At 38.7% G+C, this 23,891-nt stretch overlaps 1 protein-coding gene across 2 annotated transcripts in view; it reads left to right on the plus strand.

Annotated features, from left to right (window-relative positions):
* LOC133528401 (dynein regulatory complex subunit 7) overlaps window positions 1-22,974 on the plus strand; it is a 207,121-nt gene extending 184,147 nt beyond the window's left edge. For both annotated transcript variants that reach the window (XM_061865782.1, XM_061865783.1), the window contains exons 3-14: window positions 16,073-16,267; window positions 16,642-16,803; window positions 17,562-17,747; window positions 18,088-18,298; window positions 18,677-18,824; window positions 19,140-19,249; window positions 19,578-19,725; window positions 20,558-20,834; window positions 21,365-21,586; window positions 21,857-22,066; window positions 22,284-22,375; window positions 22,614-22,974. In XM_061865782.1, the coding sequence (XP_061721766.1) occupies window positions 16,073-16,267; window positions 16,642-16,803; window positions 17,562-17,747; window positions 18,088-18,298; window positions 18,677-18,824; window positions 19,140-19,249; window positions 19,578-19,725; window positions 20,558-20,834; window positions 21,365-21,586; window positions 21,857-22,066; window positions 22,284-22,375; window positions 22,614-22,770 (2,118 nt within the window). In that variant the 3' untranslated portion in view covers window positions 22,771-22,974. The remainder of the gene's footprint in view (window positions 1-16,072; window positions 16,268-16,641; window positions 16,804-17,561; window positions 17,748-18,087; window positions 18,299-18,676; window positions 18,825-19,139; window positions 19,250-19,577; window positions 19,726-20,557; window positions 20,835-21,364; window positions 21,587-21,856; window positions 22,067-22,283; window positions 22,376-22,613) is intronic.
* Window positions 22,975-23,891: the final 917 nt, after the last annotated feature.

The following is a 23,891-nucleotide window of genomic DNA, read 5'->3' on the forward strand; positions in this document are numbered from 1 at the left end:
CCACTCATGCGAGTCTTGGGTGCACTGTGAGCTCTAATTGAGAATGTTGTAACAATATATATCGATGTCTCGATGTCGATTTTGCCATTATTTTGTAGGCATAATCTGCTTATCAAAACTTTACTTTAAAAGTTTTTACTAACTTGCACTAAAATTGCATATCAACCACTACAGGACTGATAACTTGTAAATTCGGCATATTTATGAATATTCGATGACAATGCTAAGATAATGGTTATTCTCAATAAGGTTGACTGCTAAAGGTAAACTGCAGAAAACCTTGTGACATAAATTAAAAACTTAAGTATAAGTATAGGTATAATAGGTATTAGACTTTTTAATAATAAAACTATTGATATGTAAATAACTTACGTTTGTGCAGCAGCAGCAGATGCATAATGTTAAATTTTCTTGAATCTGGTATGTTAACATAATATAATATTATTATTTGCTCACTTAGCAATACAATAAACAACAACGGCATAGCGGCTTCTTTTATTTGTTTATATTGCTGTAATAATTACCTTAATTTAACTATAATTTATTTCACCATTTAGTTTATTGCAGTCGATCAAAATTTATCGATAAAAAAATAAAAAAGCAACAACCGTCGACCAGCGCGAGGGTTCTCGAGGACGAAGAGCGGCAGTCCGCGCGAGTGATTTGCGCCACCCGTCGCGCGGTCGCGGCGCCAGGGCCGCGATGGGGAGGCGATCTCATCGATATCGATATATACATAGCTAAACACTAAACCATCGCAAACAAAAAAAGACCTTTAAATTCATGTTAAGTCCAAAATCCTTAGCCGCAATTTTGCACGGGTCGCACAATGACAAAAGGGTCGCCCGTTTCAAATCCGAAGTTCGCCCGCACAACCTTGAGCGGAGCCCGTTAGGTAACGCGCAGGTTGTGGAACGTGTCAAAGCCCCAGTAAACATGTCCCGCCGCGGGGCTCGGCAAACAAAGGAGTGTTTTTGTCACGGGGTGGCGTGTCCGTGGCGACGCGACTCGCGGGCATCGCGGATCGATATCGCCGAGATCTCGGCCTACGCCGGCCATTTGCCTACCTCGACGCCTCCGGCGCCGTGTGTACATAACCCCACCGCCCGACACCCTAGCTGATACACCCCCGCAGATTACCGCCTACAAAGCAAACTTCATTGGTACGTGCATGCAATATGCGCAAGGAGCAAGCCGAATTGCGCCTAGCCCGGCCAGATTGCTTTGATATCCTAGCCGGCACCGTAAATAGGCTATTGCAGAGTCCGAGCTAAAGGCGTCCTGCCCGAATACTCCGCACACACGCTCGCAATCACGTTAATTACTCAGCCGGTAACGAACAAGAGCCGGCCAGGTAATATCTTTGATACAATTCAATGGTTCTTGGATATGATACCTTTGTAGTCTTAGCTACGTGTGCCTATTTCCCCTAAATACAATACTGCCTAATGGTAAGAGCGGAACAAAGTTAAATAACCGCGCAATTATTTTGTCACAAAAATTCCTACTGTATATGTAGTATGAATTATCTCAGATGATTTTTCGCACCAAACCCTAAGCTGTTAAACAAAAGGCATTGCTTCTTTTGTGCACCGCGGTGGCTACCTAATTTCTCATTGATGAGAAGGATCAAGCCCGATCAAGCAAGAATCCAAAGAAGCCAAAGATCAAGCAAGCAAAGCAATTATAGCGTTCTACTTATTTGGTTCAACTTCATGTAACAAGCGTTCAGAAATAACACGTTTGGGTAATGTACAAGAGCACAGACAGGTAAGAATATATAAGCTATTACATAAATTTGATGTAAAACGCTAAAATTGCCTTTTAAACGGCCTTGATCCTTCTCACTAATGAGAAATTAGGTAGCTACCGCGGTGCCCAAAAGAAACAATGCCTTTTATTTAACAGCATAGGGTTTGGTGCGAAAAAATCATCTGAGATAATTCATACTATACCAGTAAGTATTCCATCATACCTTTTCCAAATTTGGATATCATCCAAAGAAGAAAATCAAGTGGATAGGTACTCATTAAAGTTTGAGGATTAATTTCTTAATCATCCAGTTCACATTGATAATGATAGCGAGCTAAGACTCCAAGTCAAGATCTAAGATTTCTTCGGTTTTATTTGACTAAACCACAGAATAATACCTATTAGGTATTAGCCTTACCACGAGTTTGACACTGACCCGACACTGACATATTCGCTAGCGTTTGTGTAGCTTACTTTCTATGCATCTCGTACTGGCATATTAGTGCGAGTTACGCTGGTTACGCAGACGTTGGCAAATATGTCAGTGTCAGGTCAGTGTCAAACTCGTGGTAAGGCTACAGTTACGTCAAACGAGGAATTTGTATGAATCAACAAAATTTTGTTGAATTGTAACTTAGTACCTAGACTACCAACGTCATATATTACTGTTATTTTCTCTGTCTACTACAAAGCATCAGAGATGTAATTATCCATGTACATAGTTAGTATGTTGACTCTGTTGTAAGTTCCATCTAGTAGTTATCTAGTACGTACGTACGAGTATACGTAATCAATGGCTTTCGAACAACGCGCGCAAAAACTTGAAAAGGGGGTTCCATTACAAAGGATCGTGTACGGTAGCAAAGAGGGCCGAGTTTCAATTGAAAGGCTGGGCGGGTATGGTAGTAAATCGGCCAAGTGCAGCGCGGAACAGGGAAAGTTTACATTTGCATATTGGCCTTTGCGCGGGAACTTTTGCTTTAGGGATCATAGTTTTGAGTTCTTCTGGGTTATCGTGGCTGCAGAAAGCATTAAACGGAATGTGTGAGGTGATTTTATAACTTCTGTGGTGAAGTGGTTTATTATTTGCGTGGTATTAGAAGATATGTTTCTAAGTTAGTGTAAATATTAGTTAGAACGTGTACATTAGCCCCGATTGATAAAAAGGAAACCCACTTTTTGTCACTGTACTAATTTACCAAATTGACATTGAAATTGAGCCGATTGGGCGTGTCTCCATGAATGAAAGTACCTACTTATTCGTTTGTTTTATTGAATAGTAGGTACAGTACACAAACATACATCCAGTGTCAATATTATGGAAATTCAGCTCATAATTCAATGGTATGCGTCGTTCGAATATTGTCACTTTATTTATACCTTCACAATTAAAGTGTGACAATGCGATATTAGTTCTAATACCTTTGCACAACTGTAATAACACCTCGAGCTACCATCATTACCTTAATCACAGCACATCCTGACTCAAATCTCTGGTCCTCGGAGTCGCAAGTCCCCATCGAACAAACAATGCCCTGAATAGGGCGCGCGCGAGACATGAATCACAATGAATGGACGCCGCTGGGGTGCGGTATCAAATATTAATAAATATGCGTCTATTGGAACATTGTGTCTCGGCGGAACATTAAGATATAGGTTAGGTAATTGATTTTGGATTTGCTTGATTGATTAAATCTAATTAATAAACTGAAATAAATGTCATATTCTAAAGTAAAAGTGACAAAACCTTAGTGGCGGAGGCCGGATTCGAAGCTGCGTCTTCAACTTACGCGGCTAACGCCCTAGAACACTAGGCTTCCAGTGTTAGCCGACCGTTAATTAGAATTGCCCATTAACCATTACAAATTGAACCTTAACCGTAACGAACGGTTTCGGTTCGGCCAACACTGTAGGCTACCCTGTCACGGCGGTACCCGCTCCAACTTCTCCAATAAGTATATTATGTAATCTTAGAAAACCTAGTGATCTTTGCCCAACTTTAAGGGCGAGCAGTAAATACGTGCTTTCACCTCCTACATATATATCTTACTTCCTATTACTACACATACTCACAAAGCACAAATAAAAATATTTAATAAAATAATTTGGTTTGTTCCCAAAAATTGTAAATCTAATTTATTTGATTAACTCCAGAAATGCACAATTCAACCTTTTACTGTCGCCATATAAACATCATGAATTTAATAACTTTCTTCAAATATTCTTTGACTTCAGCAACTAAAAAAGTTGCCAATTTCAACAGCAGTTATAACCTATATCTACTACAAGCACGAATTTTCAAGTTATTACCATAATTTAGAGATATAATATACCGAACACAAAATGCTCCCCACAAAAACCTCATTGAAGCAATCCTAATCGAATTGAGCAGGTTCATAAGTAAATAGGTAGCTTGCAGGCAACCGATTACAGCCGTTATTGTATCGCTTTACAAACCTTCGCGTCTATGAAACCAGTATAAGTTTGACTTCGATACCCGTACAAATTACACATAACTGGACACTATTTTGTCCTTGGTCTCTAGAGTTGTACAGTTGTACACTCGCCTGTGCTTTTTAATAAAATGGAATAACAGCCAGCGATCGTGTCGGATGATAAATCGTGGCGTCGCGTGTCGCATGCACGACTCGCAATACTATGCAGGATATTACACTTTTCTAGGGTCCCTGAAACGGCAGGCACGCTTTGTCACTGAAAGAGCTTTGTGGCCAGATCGCTGACGAATATGTCGCTTGGCGATTGAGAGGCAATTTTGTGCGAGCCAAATTAGTCTTTATTAAGGCGTGGAGAGATTTATTAGGTGCACATCGGATAGGTTAAAGTGGAGTCCAATAGAAATAGCAAATAATGTAAACAAACAAATTTACCTTCAATACTTCGTAATCAAAATCACGCACTGTTTGACAATCATGATCTTATCAACAATTTATCATCATCATCTTCCTAGCGTTTGTCCCGGCGTATTGCCACGGCTCATAAGAGCCTGGGGTCCGCTTGGCAACTAATCCCAAGAATTGGCGTTTGCATTAGTTTTTACGAAAGAGACTGCCATTTGACCTTCCAACCCAGAACTAGGCCTTATTGGGATTAGTCCGGTCTCCTCACGATGTTTTCCTTCACCGAAAAGAGACTTGTAAATATCATATTATATTTCGTACATAAGAATAACTCATTGGTACGAGCCGGGGTTTGAACCCGCGAACTCCGGATTGCAAGTCGCAAGCTCTCACTGCTAGGCCACCAGCGCTTCAACAATTTATATACTTATATATTTCATTTGTATAAATGTTTTGTTAAAGTATATGCTAGTTAATATTATTTCATTGAAATCAACATCCATATTTTTTTAGGTTAGATGTCAAATGCCGACAAAATCTCTATTGGACTTCGGTATATATATATAACTAATGATAGATTCTGTAGAGATGGTAATACCTTAATGAACAAGACTACCTATCCTATTTTGAGTCCCTTATATCGAAGAATTTAGAAATAAAATTAATCGCAAACTTCAGTCAATGTATCACCGAGGTTTCGGTAATCCATGACACCTCCACAAAATATACACATACCTACTTACCTACCTACGAGTAACATTAACATATATATTCGTCCTCTTCTTTATCCACTAAGTCCGGACTAGACCCCGCAATAAATTACTATTCTAGGTTGGCCAATCTCAAGTAGGTACGTAGGTCCGAAAAGCACTTGATATGTAACAATTGTTTTTAATTGTTGCTATGAAACAAGACTTTGATCTTAAAGAAGGTAAGGTCTATACAAATTCAACAGTCCTAACGGTTTTAATCCCATGTGGCAATACTTTATTATTTACAGAATTGAATTAATAATAATTAATCTCGTTGAATTTATATGCACTTTGGCTGGCTGGTCTAGAATTCCGAAAGTTGTTAAAACTCTTGATTAATATATCATTTCTTAAATATTTGAACTATACCTAGGGATTCCTGTAAAGTTTCAATGGAAGTATTTTAACAAGAGCATTGCATCTTTTTTTCGTTTTATATTGTAAGACAATATAGGTAATGGAAAGATGAAAGCAGCAGCATAATAATTATTAGGCATTAAAAACAATGATGAACTAGGTACATTGCTGAGATACCTATTGAAAATAAAAATAAATATGACACAGGAAGGCACAATTACACTCACTTTCACATGTCAAAGCATTGTTTACTTTATCTGTGACTCCCTCCGTATATAGCGCCGTCACCGCGCCGCGTGAAAAAATCTCAACCAAGCCGTAAATAAACTGACCATCATAAATAATCAAAAGCTATAAGCGAATTTGAGCGTATTTCAATATCGCGACATCCTTAATCTACCGGGTAGTCGGGTAGTCGGGTAGCGGGTAGCGGGTAGGGGTACTCGTAAATCTTGCAGGTCGGGTCCGGAGTTTTGAATCATTTAGCGCGGTGCGAGCGCGACTTCCGTCCGGCACCCCCGCGTGTCTTGCCGAGACAAAGGGGCGATAGGGTCGGGGTCCGTATGTCGATATGGTATCGATAAAATTGGTATTTCGTGTTACGCCCTACAGGGTGTCATGTTGTATACAATTCTATGTACTAGGTTTATATACAATGTGATATGCGATAAAGATTATGAGTAAGTATGAGTATTTTTTTAAATCTCTTTTTTACCGAGTCGTGGTACGGGAATTGCAACAAGTTATAATTATGCTTCATCTTAAGCATAACAATTTGAAAAAAAAACTTGTTGTAGAAGTAGTAGAATGTGATTCTTGAAGAAGCTGAACACAGCTTCTGAACTGCTTACAGATTGAAGTAATTTTTTCAACTGTGACACCAATAATAATAATTCTAGATAATCTGGAGAATAGGCAAAATTAAGCTACTATGTATATCAGTATTGACTCTAATGTCCCAAAAAATTAATGGAGCCTACTCAGGTTTAGTTTTCTAGGCGGAAAGGTTGCTTTGACAGTTTTAATCAAAATAGTTACTCTTAAACGTGTGCGATGCTATCTGCACAATAGGGAAACTACATGTTTACTATAAAATTATATCTGGAAAATGAAGTGACGAAATATAAGTATCTAATCCTAAGATCTTTCAGGTAGAGGTGGCCACTACGAGAACAAGGAGAGCACGTAGATTAGTAGTTTAGACTGCCCGCCAAATACCTAATACACAACTGGTTACAACAATTCAGTGTTTTCGATCTTTGTCATGGATCGGATGCAACAGATTAAATACTAGTTATTAGAAACTTAAACACAATCATAATTCAGTGGTACACTGAGTATTTTATCTAACACAAAAAAAAAATGTTTATACGGACTTTGATGAAAGCGCAGTTAAGTGCTCTAATTAGTCCAGCGAAGTTCATTAACTAAAATGAAAAACAAAACTTATCGACAAAGTCATCGACTCGCCCCCACCCGCCTACACGACGTCCGAGCCTCCCCTAATTTGAATTCACGGAGACTCGCGACGCGTCCGCCGCGCCGGCCGCGCCCGACTTAATGAATCGCGAGTGGGTGGGGGGTGGCTCGAAGGTGGGGGTGGAGGGAGGCCGATCGGACGGCCACCGCATCCTCCGCGCGGATAAGTGACGCCCGTGTTGCTTCGTACATACTCCTTATGTAGCTGGACTCCCGGTACATAAGGCCTGTATACCCCTATACCTCCGTGCCAAATTTATGTCCCGCACATGACTGAGGCCGCGGTGTACCTTTAGAGGGATTTTGCGTGTTTACGTTACCCGATGATATTCAGGGAATTTGCTATTGATGGCCTCTTGGCCCATTTTTCACGTGTATGTACTCTACTTAAGTTTGCGTCAATGGTTTTGGGTTAAAACGCTGCGGTTTGTAAAACGCTGAAAGTCTTACAACGTGGCTAATCTTCTGATAAAAAAGAGTTTTCAAATTTTTTACTTCGGTAGTTTTATATTTTTATGGAAAAATCTTCAAAACGTAATATTAATGTTGCCTTTTCACAGAAATTTGACATTATGATGACATTGTTACACTTTTTCATTGATATTGATACGTATTTGTATTATGCAGAGTTAGCTTTGTCTTGTCCAACTTTTAACATAACATAAGATCTGTTTATTTTATTATTAATTTATTAAAATTACGGAGAACGAACCATTAAAAAAAACTTTATACAGTACTTACATCGACATTTGGTCCACTGCTAATTGCCAACGGGACTTTTTAAATTTGAATTTAAAAATATGCAATCCTAATTCGAAATTTAAATCACAAAAAGAGACAAGTGCGGCCCAGTTAGCCATATTCAAGGTTAACAGACTTCGCGATTTTAATATTTTTCACAACCGCCTACCTAAAAATATTTGTCACAGAAATAACAACTCTACTACGCTTTGCTTTAGTGTCAGATTAATAAACGCGGTAGAACGTAACGTTGCCTTATGAAAACTACCGGTGGATAATTTAGATGCAGATTGGGTCTGGACGTCACCAGCTTCACGAAACTAAAAGACGTATGTGCCCTCTTATGTCTAATATATTTAAGACCTTTTGAATACCGCGGAGAAAGGTATTATGCGATTTTGTAAACAAAAAGTGGTTAATGGGCCATTATGTAAATGTCGGGTGACCAATCAAAACGCAGTAAATTATTCAAGCGATACGATACGGATGCCCGGGGCGGTTTACGTCCGATACAGAACACAAATACAAAGATGATACATACTATGTAGGTTATATGTACTTACGTCCAATATAAATACAATTTCAAAAATTGTATTGTAACTTGTGAATGCTTTTGATGTTTTAGGAAGATAGTGCTATATTAAGAGTCAACATATTTAAGTAGTTGAGTGAAAATTATTTTCGTTGTTTTGATTATTGTCCCCACAAAATGTGACGGAGTGGAGCTTTTTGTATGGGGTGAAATTTAGTTTTTAATTTTTCTCATGAGAATTATAATCTACAGCTGAAAGACATGCACTCAACTTTTTTTATTTATTTGATAAAAGACAAAAATAGAAGCGTGACAGAGTGGAGAGAAACAAGACAACGAAAAGATTTATGACCCAGTTATTAATGAAAGAAAACGGCGTGCTGCCTGCTTTTTTACATAAATTAATTAAAGTCGATTTTTAGTTGATGCGTGGGTTTAGTTCGTTTTATCAAAAGCTATACACATGAATCCGTTAACATAGCGTTCCAATATATCTCAATATATATCACGTTGTCAGAGCTCAACGAGGGGGGAGGGGTGTTAGGGTCGGCAACGCGCATGTAACTCCTATGGAGTTGCAGGCGTACATAGGCTACGGAGACTGCTTACCATCAGGCGGGCCGTATGCTTGATTGCCACCGACGTAGTATAAAAAAAAACTATAATATTACCTACAGTCCGCAGTAAAAGCAGCTAAGCGGGTGACGTGTCTAATATTATTATGATTACCACTTTTCTTATTGTTAAAAGATTAAGAACGCGGGGCCGTGGACAGGTCAATTTGAACACCTGGCCCGCTCAGAAACTTTTGCTGCTGACTGTACTAATTCTAATTACTGCTGACAGCGCTGACATTTCAGACGCGTGTATGAGATTTCGCGGTAGCAATGTAAATTATCTTTACGAGCCACGAGTCGGGGTCATGTGAAAATCTCATCAATACAATATATTATAATAGATCCTAGTTAACAAGTGCGATTACTACAATAATGGTAACAAAAAATCACAACATGCCTATTAGGCAAAAAATACAAAGAAAATAATTACTGGTCGCCCTAGCGCGTGCATTTTTGGAATTATCGGAGGGTGATCCTCAGATCGCGTGGGAGCCAGTTGATAGTGTTGCCTGCCCTAAAAGCCCATGGAATTGGTACATTTTACCTAACATCAAATGAGGTAGTTCTGTTTTTTTTAATATGTTGGTAGTGATATGGTAATAACAAATCCAAGTTTTCGACCTCGAAAGCCCTTGGGATCATTGTAAAGTACATGAAAATCCATAAAATTTTAGGAATTTATTCAGGTTTTGTACAAAATTTCCACTAACAATAAGAACCGGAGTTAAGGCAAAATTCACTATGCACACTTTTAAGAATATGATATTTGCAATTAATTGACTATAATTTAATCTTAGTAAGCCAAATAGTTTCTATGATACGGCTTTTCAAAAGTTTGCAAAATTTTGAAATAACTGTAACTGCAAAAAAGGTTGTGCCAGCACTTGTGGTTGCAGGAAAGCAGGACTCAAATGTTCAGCTGTTTGCAACAACGGCAATGGTCAATCCTGCGAGAATATAGAGGACCGGAGATGTGTGCCGACATTGAAAAACCATTCATTGATAATTCACCATTAAATGACAATTTCGACCGGCCTGATCAGGTTGGCGGAGAAATGCTACCACACACTCTGGCCGCCCGAAAAGGAGTGCTGTGGATCCAAAGGACAAGCCTGGTCCATCAAAGATACGAGAGATAAGAGTTATAACAATTTCCGTCGCTGTACTGTATATTATACACACAATGATCCGAAGGGCTTTCGAGGTGGAAAACTTGGATTTGTTATTACTATTTCATCACTACCAATATTATATAAAAAACAGAACTACCTCATTTGATGTAAGGCAACACCTCTTTTTTGGTATGATTTCCATGTATTATAAGTTTCGCGAAAAATGTTTATGCATATTTTTTAGGAGGTGTATTTAGAACTTAATATACTAATTTAATAACAGTTTATCGCTCTTCTTGCTCTAATGTGTCACTGATTATGACCTTATTATTATCAGTAGGTAATTGAATTGATAAACGGCCCGATTCGAAGAATGATTAAGACACGTTTAAGATCTTGGAAAGATCTTTAAAAGATCGATAACTAAACGACATGTCAAAATTGTTTATTTCGATTCCGCTGTGATCCGAATAAGATCTATCTACGATATTTTTAACGTCAAAGTGACATTAGTTGCCCGAATCGAGCTACTTCTAAATGAGAACTTATCTAAACCAGAACTTATCGTTATCGTATTTAATTCTTCGAATAGAGCCGAAAGTAACATATTTTAGGTTTTTATTTATACAATACTTATGTACAAATGGTGGTCTTAGTTTTAAGTTTTTGTAGCTACCGAAAAATCAAATCCTTTTGGACACGTAGTAAAGAAAACATACCTTACAAAACAATCAACCTACGAGTAGAGTCAGACCAAAATAAGTTGGCAGCGATTTTGTTAGCCCAGCCTGTGCAAGTGTTAAATAAAAGTCATTATTTCCTAGAAGTTTGACGTTTAAAATAACACTTGCACTGTCGGGGCTGCCAACTTATCTTGGTATGACCCTATCACTTTGCTGGCGTTAATTTCCATGCCAAATTACAGTTTTTTACAACAGCTGAGCTACGAACGGACAGACAGACGTGTTGCCTTATTTATTACGGAACCCTAAAAATGAGATGACGCTCTAAAAAGTAAAACGAGATTTAACATTTCGTATTAATACATTTGGTATCAAAACACAGATTACGTACTCCGTTACCGGCCAGATTATAATAATGGCATTAATAGCTTAACAAAGAATAATTACGCTTCAACGCTAATGTGCGGTGGCGGCACTACAGAGGGGTGAAGGTAGACGTGGGACTGGGCAGTCAATATTGATGTGTCGTGCCCTAATTGTTTGACAGTTAGACACTTAGTACCTGGGCGACCGAGCTTTGCTCGGTTATAACTATATTTTTTTACTAAATTAAACTTGTCTAAAACAATAAAAATTAAAAAAATATATATAAACTTGAACATATAAAAAAAAAGTTAGTCACCGGGCGAGATTCGAACCCTCAACACTCGTTTAGCAGTCCGCGTCTTAACCCGCTGGACCAGACAGACAGTGACCGGCAATACGAAATTAGCGACCATATTCTACGTCGAAAGAAAAACGCATGAAAACTCGAAAACACGCGTTTTCCCAAACATAAGACTAATCTAGATAGATTGTTTACCCCCAAAAACCCCCATATACCAAATTTCAGCGAAATCGTTAGAGCCGTTTCCGAGATCACAGAAATATATATATATATACAAGAATTGCTCGTTTAAAGGTATAAGATAACTAAGAATTTGTCATTCTTTCTTTGGATCCCAATTTCCTTATGATTCCATTGCATTCAAAAGACTACACTGTCAGTAATGTCATGTCATTGCTTAAATGTGGTCAATATGACTGACTGACTAATGACTATACCACTCGCGTCCCTATGACAATGCATTTTAGCACATTAATTTATTTAGAAATGCAACATTTAAGTTATAAAATACAGTAAAATTTATTGATGCAACTATGGTAAAAAAATATTTTTTGAACCAAAGGAGACTGAAAGGAACTGTCGCCATGATTCGACGCGAAACGTATTAAAACATACTACTCATACAGCTGAGATTTTAAAATAGTGGGTTCATTTAATATTAATTATAGCTCAACAAAGAATTACACATGGACGGTAATGTGTGGTGGCGGGACTACTGAGGGGTGAAGGTGAACGTGGGAGCGGACAGCCCGTATTGATGTTTCGTGCCCTAATTGTCGCACTACAGAAAATTGCAACTACATAAATTATACTACTCGTGAGTTTCAAGAGCGCCTTTCGTGTCGTATTGATATTGATTTGATATTAATATCAGTGCATATCGCCAGAACTGTAGTTATTGCTATGAGAAGGATGCACTGTGATTATTATAAATGAATATCGTATTTATATGAATGCACAACTTGTATGCTATGTCTAATTTCAGAATTGTCTGTCTACACAACTTTAATTAGTTTGACTAAATTGAAGCTGCGTTATAAATTTGTATTATTTTTTGAATACATAATTAGATACAGCCTGATTTTTTTATACAAGTAATTCAATATCATACCTTCCTTTTTACAATACATAATAGGTTATTAGTTTGACTTTAGTTTCAAACAATAGAAATAATAATTTAACTCCCCTTCAGATTGGGCGCACACGCGGGGGTCGATACTGGAAGCGCGTGTTGTGTGGGAGTACAAAACCAGTGTATCAATATTTTATTGGATCAGACCCTTAAGTATACCTATTGAAGACAATCGCATATAGACTTAGGTTAAGTCACAAACAAATTGAAAATAACCAGAAAAAAGAAGACGACAAAAATAAAGACACAACTTTTGCCTGTGCCAAGCTTTGGTGGGAAACAACGCGTCACATACCGTTTTGTAGTACCAGTACTAAGGTACTCCTTATATTTAGTAGTAGGTAATGGAAAGTGAGACTTACGACAAGGAAAAACGATAATAGCACTTTCTCTGCTACTCGTTTTGAAAGTTCCATACTTTAAAATTCCAACCTCTTCGTCAAGATCTTCGGCCTTCTTTACTTTTGGGATGCTAATAGATAATCATCTCGGCACAATATCTGTCCCAAACAAGCCACGCGGGGGCCGATCCACGTGGCGCGCGTGGGTGTGCTCGCTCAGCTTATATTTGCAACAACAACCTTTGGTTATACTGTGAGTTATAATAATAAGTACCTACTTCACTTTAGCTATATTTTACCGATATTCTGATCGTTCTAGATATCTTAAACACAAAAATAATGTAAATGACATACAGCAAAGAAATGATACAAATATTGCAGTTATACTAAACAGGTAAAATAAAATAATTAAAATAATGTCAATGATATAATTTACCTCTCGTCGTTCCTTCTGAAAATTGTGAAGTTTCATAAGAGTGATAAGAAATTGGAAATTCAGATACTACTGTATCCATGAGGCTTACGGCCCGATTCGAACTTTAAGATGTGTCAAAATTTTCGTAAAGACACGATATGGATAGATACGTCGGTGTCAAACAAAAACGTCACTTTTGGCACTGATATATCTAATCCAAATGTTTGACGTATCTTAAGGTTCGAATTGGGCCTATACTCTTTTATTTTAGCTAATTCGTTTATATTACGTTAGGGGATACAAATGGAGGCCTATTCGAATATTAATTTCTTGTATTAAATTTAGATTAGACAACAAAGAAAAATGGAGCAAGCAAGCGCAATCTAGTACGTACGATATTTCTAACGTCAAAGTGACATTGGTTGCCCGAATCGAGTTGCTTCTATCAATTATACAACATACAACCGATATCTAAATGAGAACTTATCGATATCGTATCTCATTCTTCGAATCGGGTCGTTAATTATTCTTCGATTCGGGCCGTTAATAGTAATAGGTACCATTACATTACGTGCTACAATGCTACATATAAGTGCGATGTGCTACGACTGCTACGACTCGTAGCTGAGCTACGAGTTCAGTAAGTATAGCATCAGCTAGTGCGGCGCTCGATTTAATAATAAAGCAGCAAGTGTAGGTAATCAATGTGTAAATGGAGCACAGAGGGCACACAGGTTATTTTTAAAGAGCCGAAGTTTAAACTGAACTTTATTCCTACCTACCTAAACCTACCTACCTAAAATAACATCCAAAACGTCAACAGACAATGAATTTAATATCCGGCACCTACTTTTTCAGTGAAAAAATAGACAAAAGAGAAGTATATAACAGCGTAGAATTAATAAAAAATCTTTTCCACTTTGCACCATCGAACGCTTACTAAGAGTACTTAAGTTTTCAAGATAATACCTTCCAGCAAAAAAACTCACAAAGTGCAAAAACAAAACTAAAAAAAGTAAAAAGTGAAAGCGTTCAAACGAGAGTGAAATCAGGTCCAACTTGGCGGGCCGACTTTGTTTCCCAACTTTGGATTCTATTGGAGGGGGACCACCCCCTAACCGACAATGGGACGACCTAAACATTGTACGCTGAAAAATGTTATGAATAAACAAACTTTCATTCATGAATTTGGGATAGTTTGAGAGCGGAAGATAAAGTTGTATTACAAAGATTGAGTACGGAAAAGGATTATGAAGGCTGTGTAACTGGAATAACTGGATGGTGAAGAAGTGCCTGGCGTTGGTTCGTTGGGTGGACGACATTTGAAAGATTGTTGGTGAGATTAGCTCGACCGGGACAAGTGGCCTACTGTAAGAGAGGCTATGCTCATTGCTCAGCAGTGAGCAATAAAAGGCGGATATGATGATGATAGTCTACGCCTTTAAAGTAAGCCGTGGGGTCCTGAAACCAAGCGAATCAACCATAATTGTGATAAGGTTTATTTCCGTTCATAAAAGTTACTTTTGTAGTTTTTAATTATTGTTTTGTCTAAACGCGTAGGCTGTAAGGAGCTGCTTAAGAGGCAAACTACAGTGCGATGCAAACATTCATACGATCCGAAAATATCCTACTACTAAAAAATAATACCTACTGGCAACGCCCTCTACGTTTCAGTTGTGGCACCGCATTAGTTCGGCAAAGCGCTTCGGTAATTTTTTAACTGAACTTCAAAGTTTCTCCATACAGCGCCATCTATTGACAGGCATTATAACTGAGTATTGTAACTCTAGCCTTAGCTCTCGTGCCGTTCATCATAAAAATCCAATAAAGTTTAAAACTAATCGTATTTCGGGGGAATTTCATTTGTTTAAACATTTTAGGATACAGAAGTAATGATCTGTGCTTTGTATATTAAAAAAACTGTCAAGTGCGTGTCGAGCCACGGATAATGGAGGGTTCCGTACCTTCACACGATAAGAAAAAGCCTTAAAAGCAAAAAGACGTACCTTCGCGGAACTTTCGTCCTGTTAATAAATATAGAGCAATTTTTTTTATTTTATTCATTAATGGCTCAACCGATTATGTTCAAAACTAACTATTAGTCCGGAAGCAAAGTAAGTAATTTAGATAGGTATAAAAATACCATGAAATTTGTTTTTAGCTCCTAATTCCTATAACAGTCAAAAAATCTCTAAAAGTCGAATGGAGGGGCACAGCTATGTTATTATTTATGCATTACATTGAGACAGAAAAATCGAAACTACGTTTGTATTAGAGAGGCGGTCGTCAACCATCATTTATAAATCAACTTTAAACTTTTGAGACGTTAATTGGAAAGATTTCTTTTAAAGTTTGGTTTCTGATTGTGTTTCATAGTGGTTTAGCTACATAAACATTCCAACATTTACTTATAGCGGGAACACGCAGTGCTGTATTTGCAACACCAAAAAGGTTGTCCTTCCCATTTTTAAACTAACATAGTCGACGCATACTCTACGTGGTTTTTCTCATCCTTTATCTACGGGACGAGACTGAAGCAGGGTATGAGCACCCCGCGCTGTCCACCCCACCTAAAAAACGCGATGCGTACGCAGCGACTATTTTTATACGTAATGTACTTTTTTTTTGTTCTAGCCGGAACGCATAATGTCCCCGTACACGGCGCTGATCCGTCGGAAGGCGAACCCGTTCGAGCTCGCGCACGTCACGGTGTCGTGGCTGATCGGCGCCGGATATGACGCGTACGTGGTCGTGGGCTGCGCCTTGCGGGACGTGTGTATGGCCATCCGGTACCGGACCCTGTGTCCGGAACTGCCAGATGAGAATCCGGTGAGGAGTTTTGTTACTTGATACAACCTTGGGTATGTACGTACGTGATGAAGTCACAGTTACGCCGCGATACAGTAACAGCTAAGATATATGCATGCATGCATGCGGAAAAACTTCGTTTCGAAAATAAATGATATTGGAGCGTATGCGTAATAATTTTAATATGAGGCTGATATGTCAAATATTTGGCTTGATGCTCTATGGAGCGAACTTTAAGTACCTATGTACCTATGTAATTACATAAACCATATAGGGATGTCACTAATTTAAGCTTCGAACTAGCTGTATTTCTACAGTCGGCTTACCTGAGGTGTAGTAAGCCGACTATAGAAATACATGTTTAAGGTTAGGTTGAATTAAGTGTATATTTCCAGAAAGTAGAAAAGCCACCCCCGTCCGACGAGGTTCCTCGTTACCGATTGGTGCCGCTGCCCGACCTCACGTCCAAGTACGTCATCGCGATGGAGGAGAAGGAAAGAGCCTTACGGCAAGCGGAGATTGACAAAATCGAGAACAAACGGCTGGCCAAGATTGCCGTAAGATATATATTTTATTTTCTTTATTTTCATTAGCATTATTACTTAATTCACCTGTTGAGTTGGGTGAAAATTTTTACTAACTTCGTTGAAAGTAAAACAACACTTACTAAAAAGAACATGGAGTATTACTGCAATGTTCTGCCGCCAGAGAGCAGCACTAGCACATATTGTAAACCATAGAGTAACTATATACTATGCCTCAAACAGTTTTTTTGCGATGTTTTCGCTATGAAATTGATGCATCAAGGCGGTGTGTTTACAGAGGCCTACCGCGACACGCAAAAATCCAAATTTCATTATCTGCCTCCTTATCGCTCGAATGTGCAAGAGTGATAGAGAGGCAAATAATGAAATTTCGATTGTCGTGTTTCGCAGTAGGCCCTCAGTATGTGCTAGTGGCGCCCACTACTCAGAGCTTTATGTAATGTAATTACATTAATGAAAATATTTAAAAGATTTGGGGAAATTCACTGACACTATCGTATCGCTCACTGTGTGCGGGTTCTGATTGTTCCTGTGTATTTTTCGGAGACACAGATACAGTGATTGGTATCCAGAACTAGTAGAGTCAAATCTAGAAATATTATTGCAAAAATAAAAATAAAAGTAGCTTTGATTCATAAAAAAAATTAAGATTTAATATTTTTATCTATGTATAACTCGGTAATCCGCCAGCCGCCAGCAAAATGTAAGAATCCTGGAAACCGCTGAAACTTTTGTTTCCGTGTACCTAAACGTGTCTAAACCCTGTTCAGGAACTCGAGAAGCCCCCGCCAGATGACATCACCGACTGGCGCACTCACGCGTGGGTGCTGGTCCTGCCAGGGTTCAAGGACATCGAGGAACCCTTCTTCATAGAGCCCAGCGACGGCACCGGGTACCCGCTCGACGCGCCACAGTACCGGGGATTGGATAGTGTTTACAATCATGAAAATTACTATGTGAGTTTTTAACCCCACACCGACTCGGAATCATGTCGATAGCTACAAAATTAAAGTTTAGCTAGATTTAAAACGTCGAGATATCAAACCTGTGTCTTGGATGTACACTCTTCGCTTTAAGAAGGTACTTTGATATACAATCACGCATCTATTTTTGAAGTGATTCGCCAATTATCTTGCAAGAATGATGCTATGTTTTTACGATTTTTTAAAGATCTCCCTACGCGGTAAACTTCATATGATAAGATTAAGATCTTTCTGGTCCCACTATTGACAGCTCACAGATCTCAATCGGGCTCCTAGCCTGCATTTAAAATCAATTCATAACCAGTTTTCTTAGGTGAATCTCCAAGATTGCAAAGAGGGTCTCGGAGCATTAAACTACGATCTATGTGAACTGACCTGTTGGGAGCACCTGCTAGCCGGAGAGCCGTCCTACCGACGAGCCTTAACCGGGATCGACCAGGAGGACCCGCGAACTGCCGTCGACACGGAGAAGCATCTCGACATGCCGCCCAGCTGGGTTGAGAAACTGGATATCACGCCTGATGGTATGGTAATGGAATAAGTTGAATGATTTACGGGAAGTGTGGATGCTCTTAACACACCTGATTCATTCATAAGGATCCACACTTTCTGTGTAGGTTAGTATTTACTCAGGACACAATTATTAACATTACCTAGTACATCCGCAATGTTGAAACGCGCATCCGTAACTTACGTACATAAGGTACGTTGCGGCCATAAGCCATTTGAAAATTAATTTTTAAAGGGCCCTTCTTGTTTTTTATTTCGTCTTATGACTATCTTTAACGTAAGTAAATATAGCACGTATCTTTGTGATTTCGTAAGAGTAGATTACTTGCCCTGGAAAATGTTGATGACTTAATTTAGAGTGTTTGTGTTCTAATAACTGATTCATCGCCCAGAATTCGAGCGGCGGTTCCCTGGCAGCCACAGAGTGATTCACTACAAGAAGGTGCTCCTGGAGAAGTTTGCGCCCTACTTCGAGCGCGATGGAGTCGTGAAGAGAATCATGCTCTATGATGATTACGCCTTGACAAAGCCTTTGATTACGTAAATATTAGTAATTTTTATCTATTAATTCTTAATTAGGTATTCCTTATTACATTGACTAACGGACTTTGACAATTTCAAGTATTGTTTTTTAACAAAATAGCGATCTTTGCCTCTACTTATTTCCATATGAATCTTTGTTAAAATATCTTAATCGCAGGTATCCGTTACCTACCTTGTTGTTGAGACATGTATCGAGTAATGTTATAGTCCAATGATTAGCAGAAGATGATTATGATAAGATGTGTTACCTCATGGTGTTTTTAAGGTACCTTTTGTATAAAACTTACTTTACTTACATGATTTGTGCTTTAGCTACGAGTGGTTTAAACATCGTGCCGACTTGATGGAGTACGTTAAGATAGACTACGTCAAAAAAATCACATATGAAAAGTTTGGCATCGGAAGAAGAGACCATTTAATCTGTAAGTTTTTCTATAAACCATTAAACCAAAATAAGAATAGAATATGTACATATTTTGGAAACGTTTTACCGCAGCGTACCTAATGCTGTAAAATCCACGTGACTTGCCGTATTTTCTAACGTAAACATAACCTTTATATTCCTTAGCCCATATTTTAAAGTTAGTCGAATGGAATGACCACTCTGATCTTGGCGTGCGGGTAGGTTGATAAGCATGTCTATGTAGAGATTGTGTAATTCTTGTAAAAGATTACGTGGTTATTAATGGACACTGGACAGAACATTTGAATTTGAAATTTACTTTACCTTGTCACATTCATTTTATTTAGATCATGAGTACTCGTTTGACGCCCCGCCGACCTCAATAGAATCCAGCCGCACCTTGGAGTTCAACTACTACGCGCGCTTGGACCACCTCACCAAAATCGTCTGCACTCCCCTGACGTTTTTCGAGTACTATACTAAAAGAGAAGATTAGTAAGTTTGCTTATTCAGTTTTAATAGATAAACAATGTGCGGTACTTCAAAACGACTACCCTCGTACTGTAGATTCAGACAATGATTAACTAGATTACGTGACTGATGAGTGATGACTGATGCAATGAGGGCTAAAGTTGATAGTGATGCTGGGCTGATGTTGATACATTGGACCCAGGTACGTCCTTAAACTACGTCCACAAGAGAGGTATGGGCATTGTGAATGTCGTCTAGCTTAGCGTGGTAGGGCACAGCACAGCGGATGGCATTCCAGATCTAGAGCAGAGCCCAACTGGGGAAGTACCTTCACCTTACAGAAAACCGCAGCCAAATAACACTAGACCCTACTCATAGTGTTGTGTTCCTGCCGGTGAGTAAAGTTGCCAGAGCTCAACAAGGGGAGGGAGGGTTGTTAGGGTCGGCAACCCGCATGTAACTCCTCTGGAGTTGTAGGCGTACATAGGCTACGGAGACTGCTTACCATCAGGCGGGCCGTATGGTTGTTTGCCACCGACGTAGCATAAAACAAATACATCGAAGGTTGTTTTATAAATAAAATCCAACGAATGTAATATTTAACTTAATAAATAATGAGTAGGTGAGTATATTTTGTACATGCAAGGAAAATCATCTTCCATCTGTCATTAATCATTATTTGATACTAGGAACAATAATGTATTATATTCCATAAAGAACCTTCTGGTTTTAAATTAGAAATAAAAAAACTGAATTTGATGAAGGCAATAAGCAGGTGTGTTAATAGTGCTGTTAACTTCGACTTTTCCTATTACTTTTCTAACCTGTGTACCTTTTCTCGAACATTATATTACAGTCTAGAATCTCGTCAAACAGTATACACGGAAGGCACTAAAGCGGAACCTAAGCGTCAATTAAAGACGATCACAGACGATTATGGTCGCGACTACAACGTTCCAGCGGAGAACGATATCTGGAGAAGGATCTTCCAGGTCCCGGAAAACACCATCGAACTCCTTTACCATTACGCGTACAACTTCGTCACGAATAACATGAGGAAATACCTTAAGTCCAACTTGGCTGAGACGGGTGGCAAGATCTTGTTCTATCCGGAGAAGACATCAGGATACATAGTAAGTTTAGATGTGTTCAAATAACCTATAAAAACCATCCATTTTAACTTTGCAGTGTATTTGTCAAGTTAATAGGTATTGTATTGTATTTATTTATTATTATCGTATCCCAATTGCTTTGTAGAGGGCACAAAAGCCCCACAGCTTAAGTATTGTGAACAAATCACGTGAGGTTTATTCGGCTTTTTTTTGACCCCTTCCTCTCCCTTGTGATGTTTGGTGAGGTTTGAGGTTTTTGGCTTCCATCTTCACACTCACTAGCGGTTGTACCCAAGGAAGGCTGCATTTTCACTGCGCATGGACGGACGCATTACATTTCCAATTGCGTTAAGTACCTAGCAAGTGGTTAAACTAACTCCTGATGTTATGAGACCCCAATATTTTTTAGTAGCTGATGCCATTGAGCTTGTTTTTCATGCGTCTTTAATGTATTTTTAACAATCGGCGAAGTATCAAAGTTTTTCAAATCAGTTTCCTTTTTCACCACTCGTCGAGAAGTAAAAACAACATATTCTGTTCTCTTTCCTCAGGCGGATCCTATTGCCAAACCGCCCCGCGCCCTCAACGTTTACCTGACGCTCTGCGATAACATGGAATACGAGAACAAGGCGCGCAAGGGCATCAGGGACCGGGAGGCGGACATCATCACGTACCTGCAGCAGCGGCACAAAGAGCTGATAGAGCCAGAGCTGGTGGTGGCGCTCTTTGACACGGAGAGGAACGATGTCGCTAGGAAGGGATGGATGGAACAAGTATGTATTTATTGCTTTAATGAAAAATATCAAATATTATATATTGTACATTATTTAAGAAGACATCAATAACGACAAGTCCAACTTGAACCTGGCCTTTCACCCTTTTGTGGTGATAGTTCTAGATGTATAAAGCTATTATTCAACTACGATGTATAGTGTGTACCTACTAATGCAACTATTGATTATACAGTAGGTATTTTCGATTTCGTACTTTTGCACATACAAAATGATAATATTACACTATCAAAATCTTTTCCGCCCCATCAGGAAGCTAGAAAAGCTGAAGTATCAGAACGCGAAAAGGAGGCGGAAATAGACCCCCTAGCTCCGTACTTGGCTCGCATGTTCGGCTCCGGCCACGGCAGTGGAGCGCCACTGACCATCAAAGAAGCCACGCTCATAAGGGAGCAGTGTATTAATGACTTCAAGGCGAAGCAGCTCCAGCGTCAACTTTTGGTTCATGAACGCTTTGAAACGGTGGGTTTTGTTAGTTTTGTTGTTCTATTGTTTGCTTACTAGCTTACTACCAAATTATATGTGTGCTGGTTTTTACTTACTTTTTTCTAGCTGTAACTTTAGCCTCCTCTATCATGAACCTGATACCTACATGTCTTTTTACAAACTTTTCTTATTGCAAAATTATTATTTCACGAGAAGATTGATACCTATTCATGACAAGCATATTGCTTTGCAGATGAACACGGAATACAAGAACAAGAGATTATGGTACTTGGCGAATCAGTACATTCTTACTCCAGAAAAAGAAGCCAAGTATTTCGCGTCTAGGTAAGTTGCGTCTTATCCTGTTTACTTTAACGTTGCTTTAAGCACATTTGTGCAATAAAGTTTAAATAAATAAATATATGAGGGGCGACTTTTCAAAAGGTGTCATTTTTGCATGTTTTTCATAGATAAAAAAACACTTTTGAATGGACACTCCTCAAATGTATCTGGTTTTAGTTTTATACTAAGACTTCAGTTCAATTGGGTAATATGATTCTCATTATATTTTTCCCTTCCCTAGCGCCGAGCTAGCGTTCCAACTGCACACCCTAGAGGTGCGGCTGACCCGTCACCACGATCTCTCCGCGCCGCGATACAAGGCGCTCATGGACTACCTGGACAAGCATCCCCTGCTCAAGGAATTCAACCGCATCAGACACCATCACGGAATCAAGTAGTCCCACTAGCCAAGTCAAACCAAGCAACCAAGTGGTAGGCTAATACTGTTTAACTTGACTACTTGGACTTGGTTGGTTGCTGCTACATATAGCAGTTGTAGCAGGCTTTTGCCGTCCGTTTGTTTAGACAACGTTTATGTCAAATTGTTACTTATATTCCACCTACCTATAAACGCTAAATTCCTGCTTTGGAAATTAATTACCTCTCATTAGAACACCTTAAATTAAAAAAAAAAGTTATTTGTAGTTACTAAGTTGTGTTACATGTAGGGTAATACTAATATGTTGTTAGATAAGCTTAGAATAAATTTTAAAGTGGAAAAAATACTGTCTTGGGTGAGACTTGAACTCACGGCCTCTGGATTAATACTCCAGATTAATAGCATCGTTCGCAGACGTTTCTGCTTGTCAAAAATTAATTTTATGTTGTTAGATATCATTAGATTCATCAGCATAATGAAGTTACCTAGTACCTTTAAAATTATTTATCATATGATGAATTTTTCACCACGCTAGCTCGTAAAGGCTTTCCTTATCCTTAACAAAGCGGATGAAAAAGGTGCTTTTTATCTTAAAGAGTGGCAAAGTTAGTTGACGATTCGAGTTGAATGTTGGCTGGTAGAATTGACTTTTAACATACCTATTCAGTGCCAGCGCAAGCTACGCGCTGCGAGCGTAGCCGATAAAATGACAAAACCCGTATGTAGCGAAAAGCGCCTACGTACATAGAATATAGCGTGTGTTAAATGATGGTTTTGAATGATGAATATTTTATGGCGTTCATTTGGATTTGATTTGTAATATTTTACAGTGAGTCTATAGCTTCCTTGCGTCGGTGTGGTGAAAAATGTTGTGCTTCACTCGGTACAAAAGTTAACCCTCGTGCATTCAAAACCCTCGCAGCGCTCAAGACTTTTTAGAACATTTTGCTTGTCGAGGATCAATATTAGCACGAGGGCGAGCTGTTGTTGAAACTTAGCTCCCTTAAAACTAACTTTAACTTAATAACTATTATATCATCACGATTGTTTTCTCTATTAGCTATTTATTAATGTTATTTAATTCTATGTTTTTTTTTAACCGGTGCTATAATCTACATTTTACAAATACAAAATAATTAT

This window comes from Cydia pomonella, chromosome 19 (genome assembly GCF_033807575.1).
Source record: "Cydia pomonella isolate Wapato2018A chromosome 19, ilCydPomo1, whole genome shotgun sequence".
NCBI lineage: Eukaryota > Metazoa > Arthropoda > Insecta > Lepidoptera > Tortricidae > Cydia > Cydia pomonella.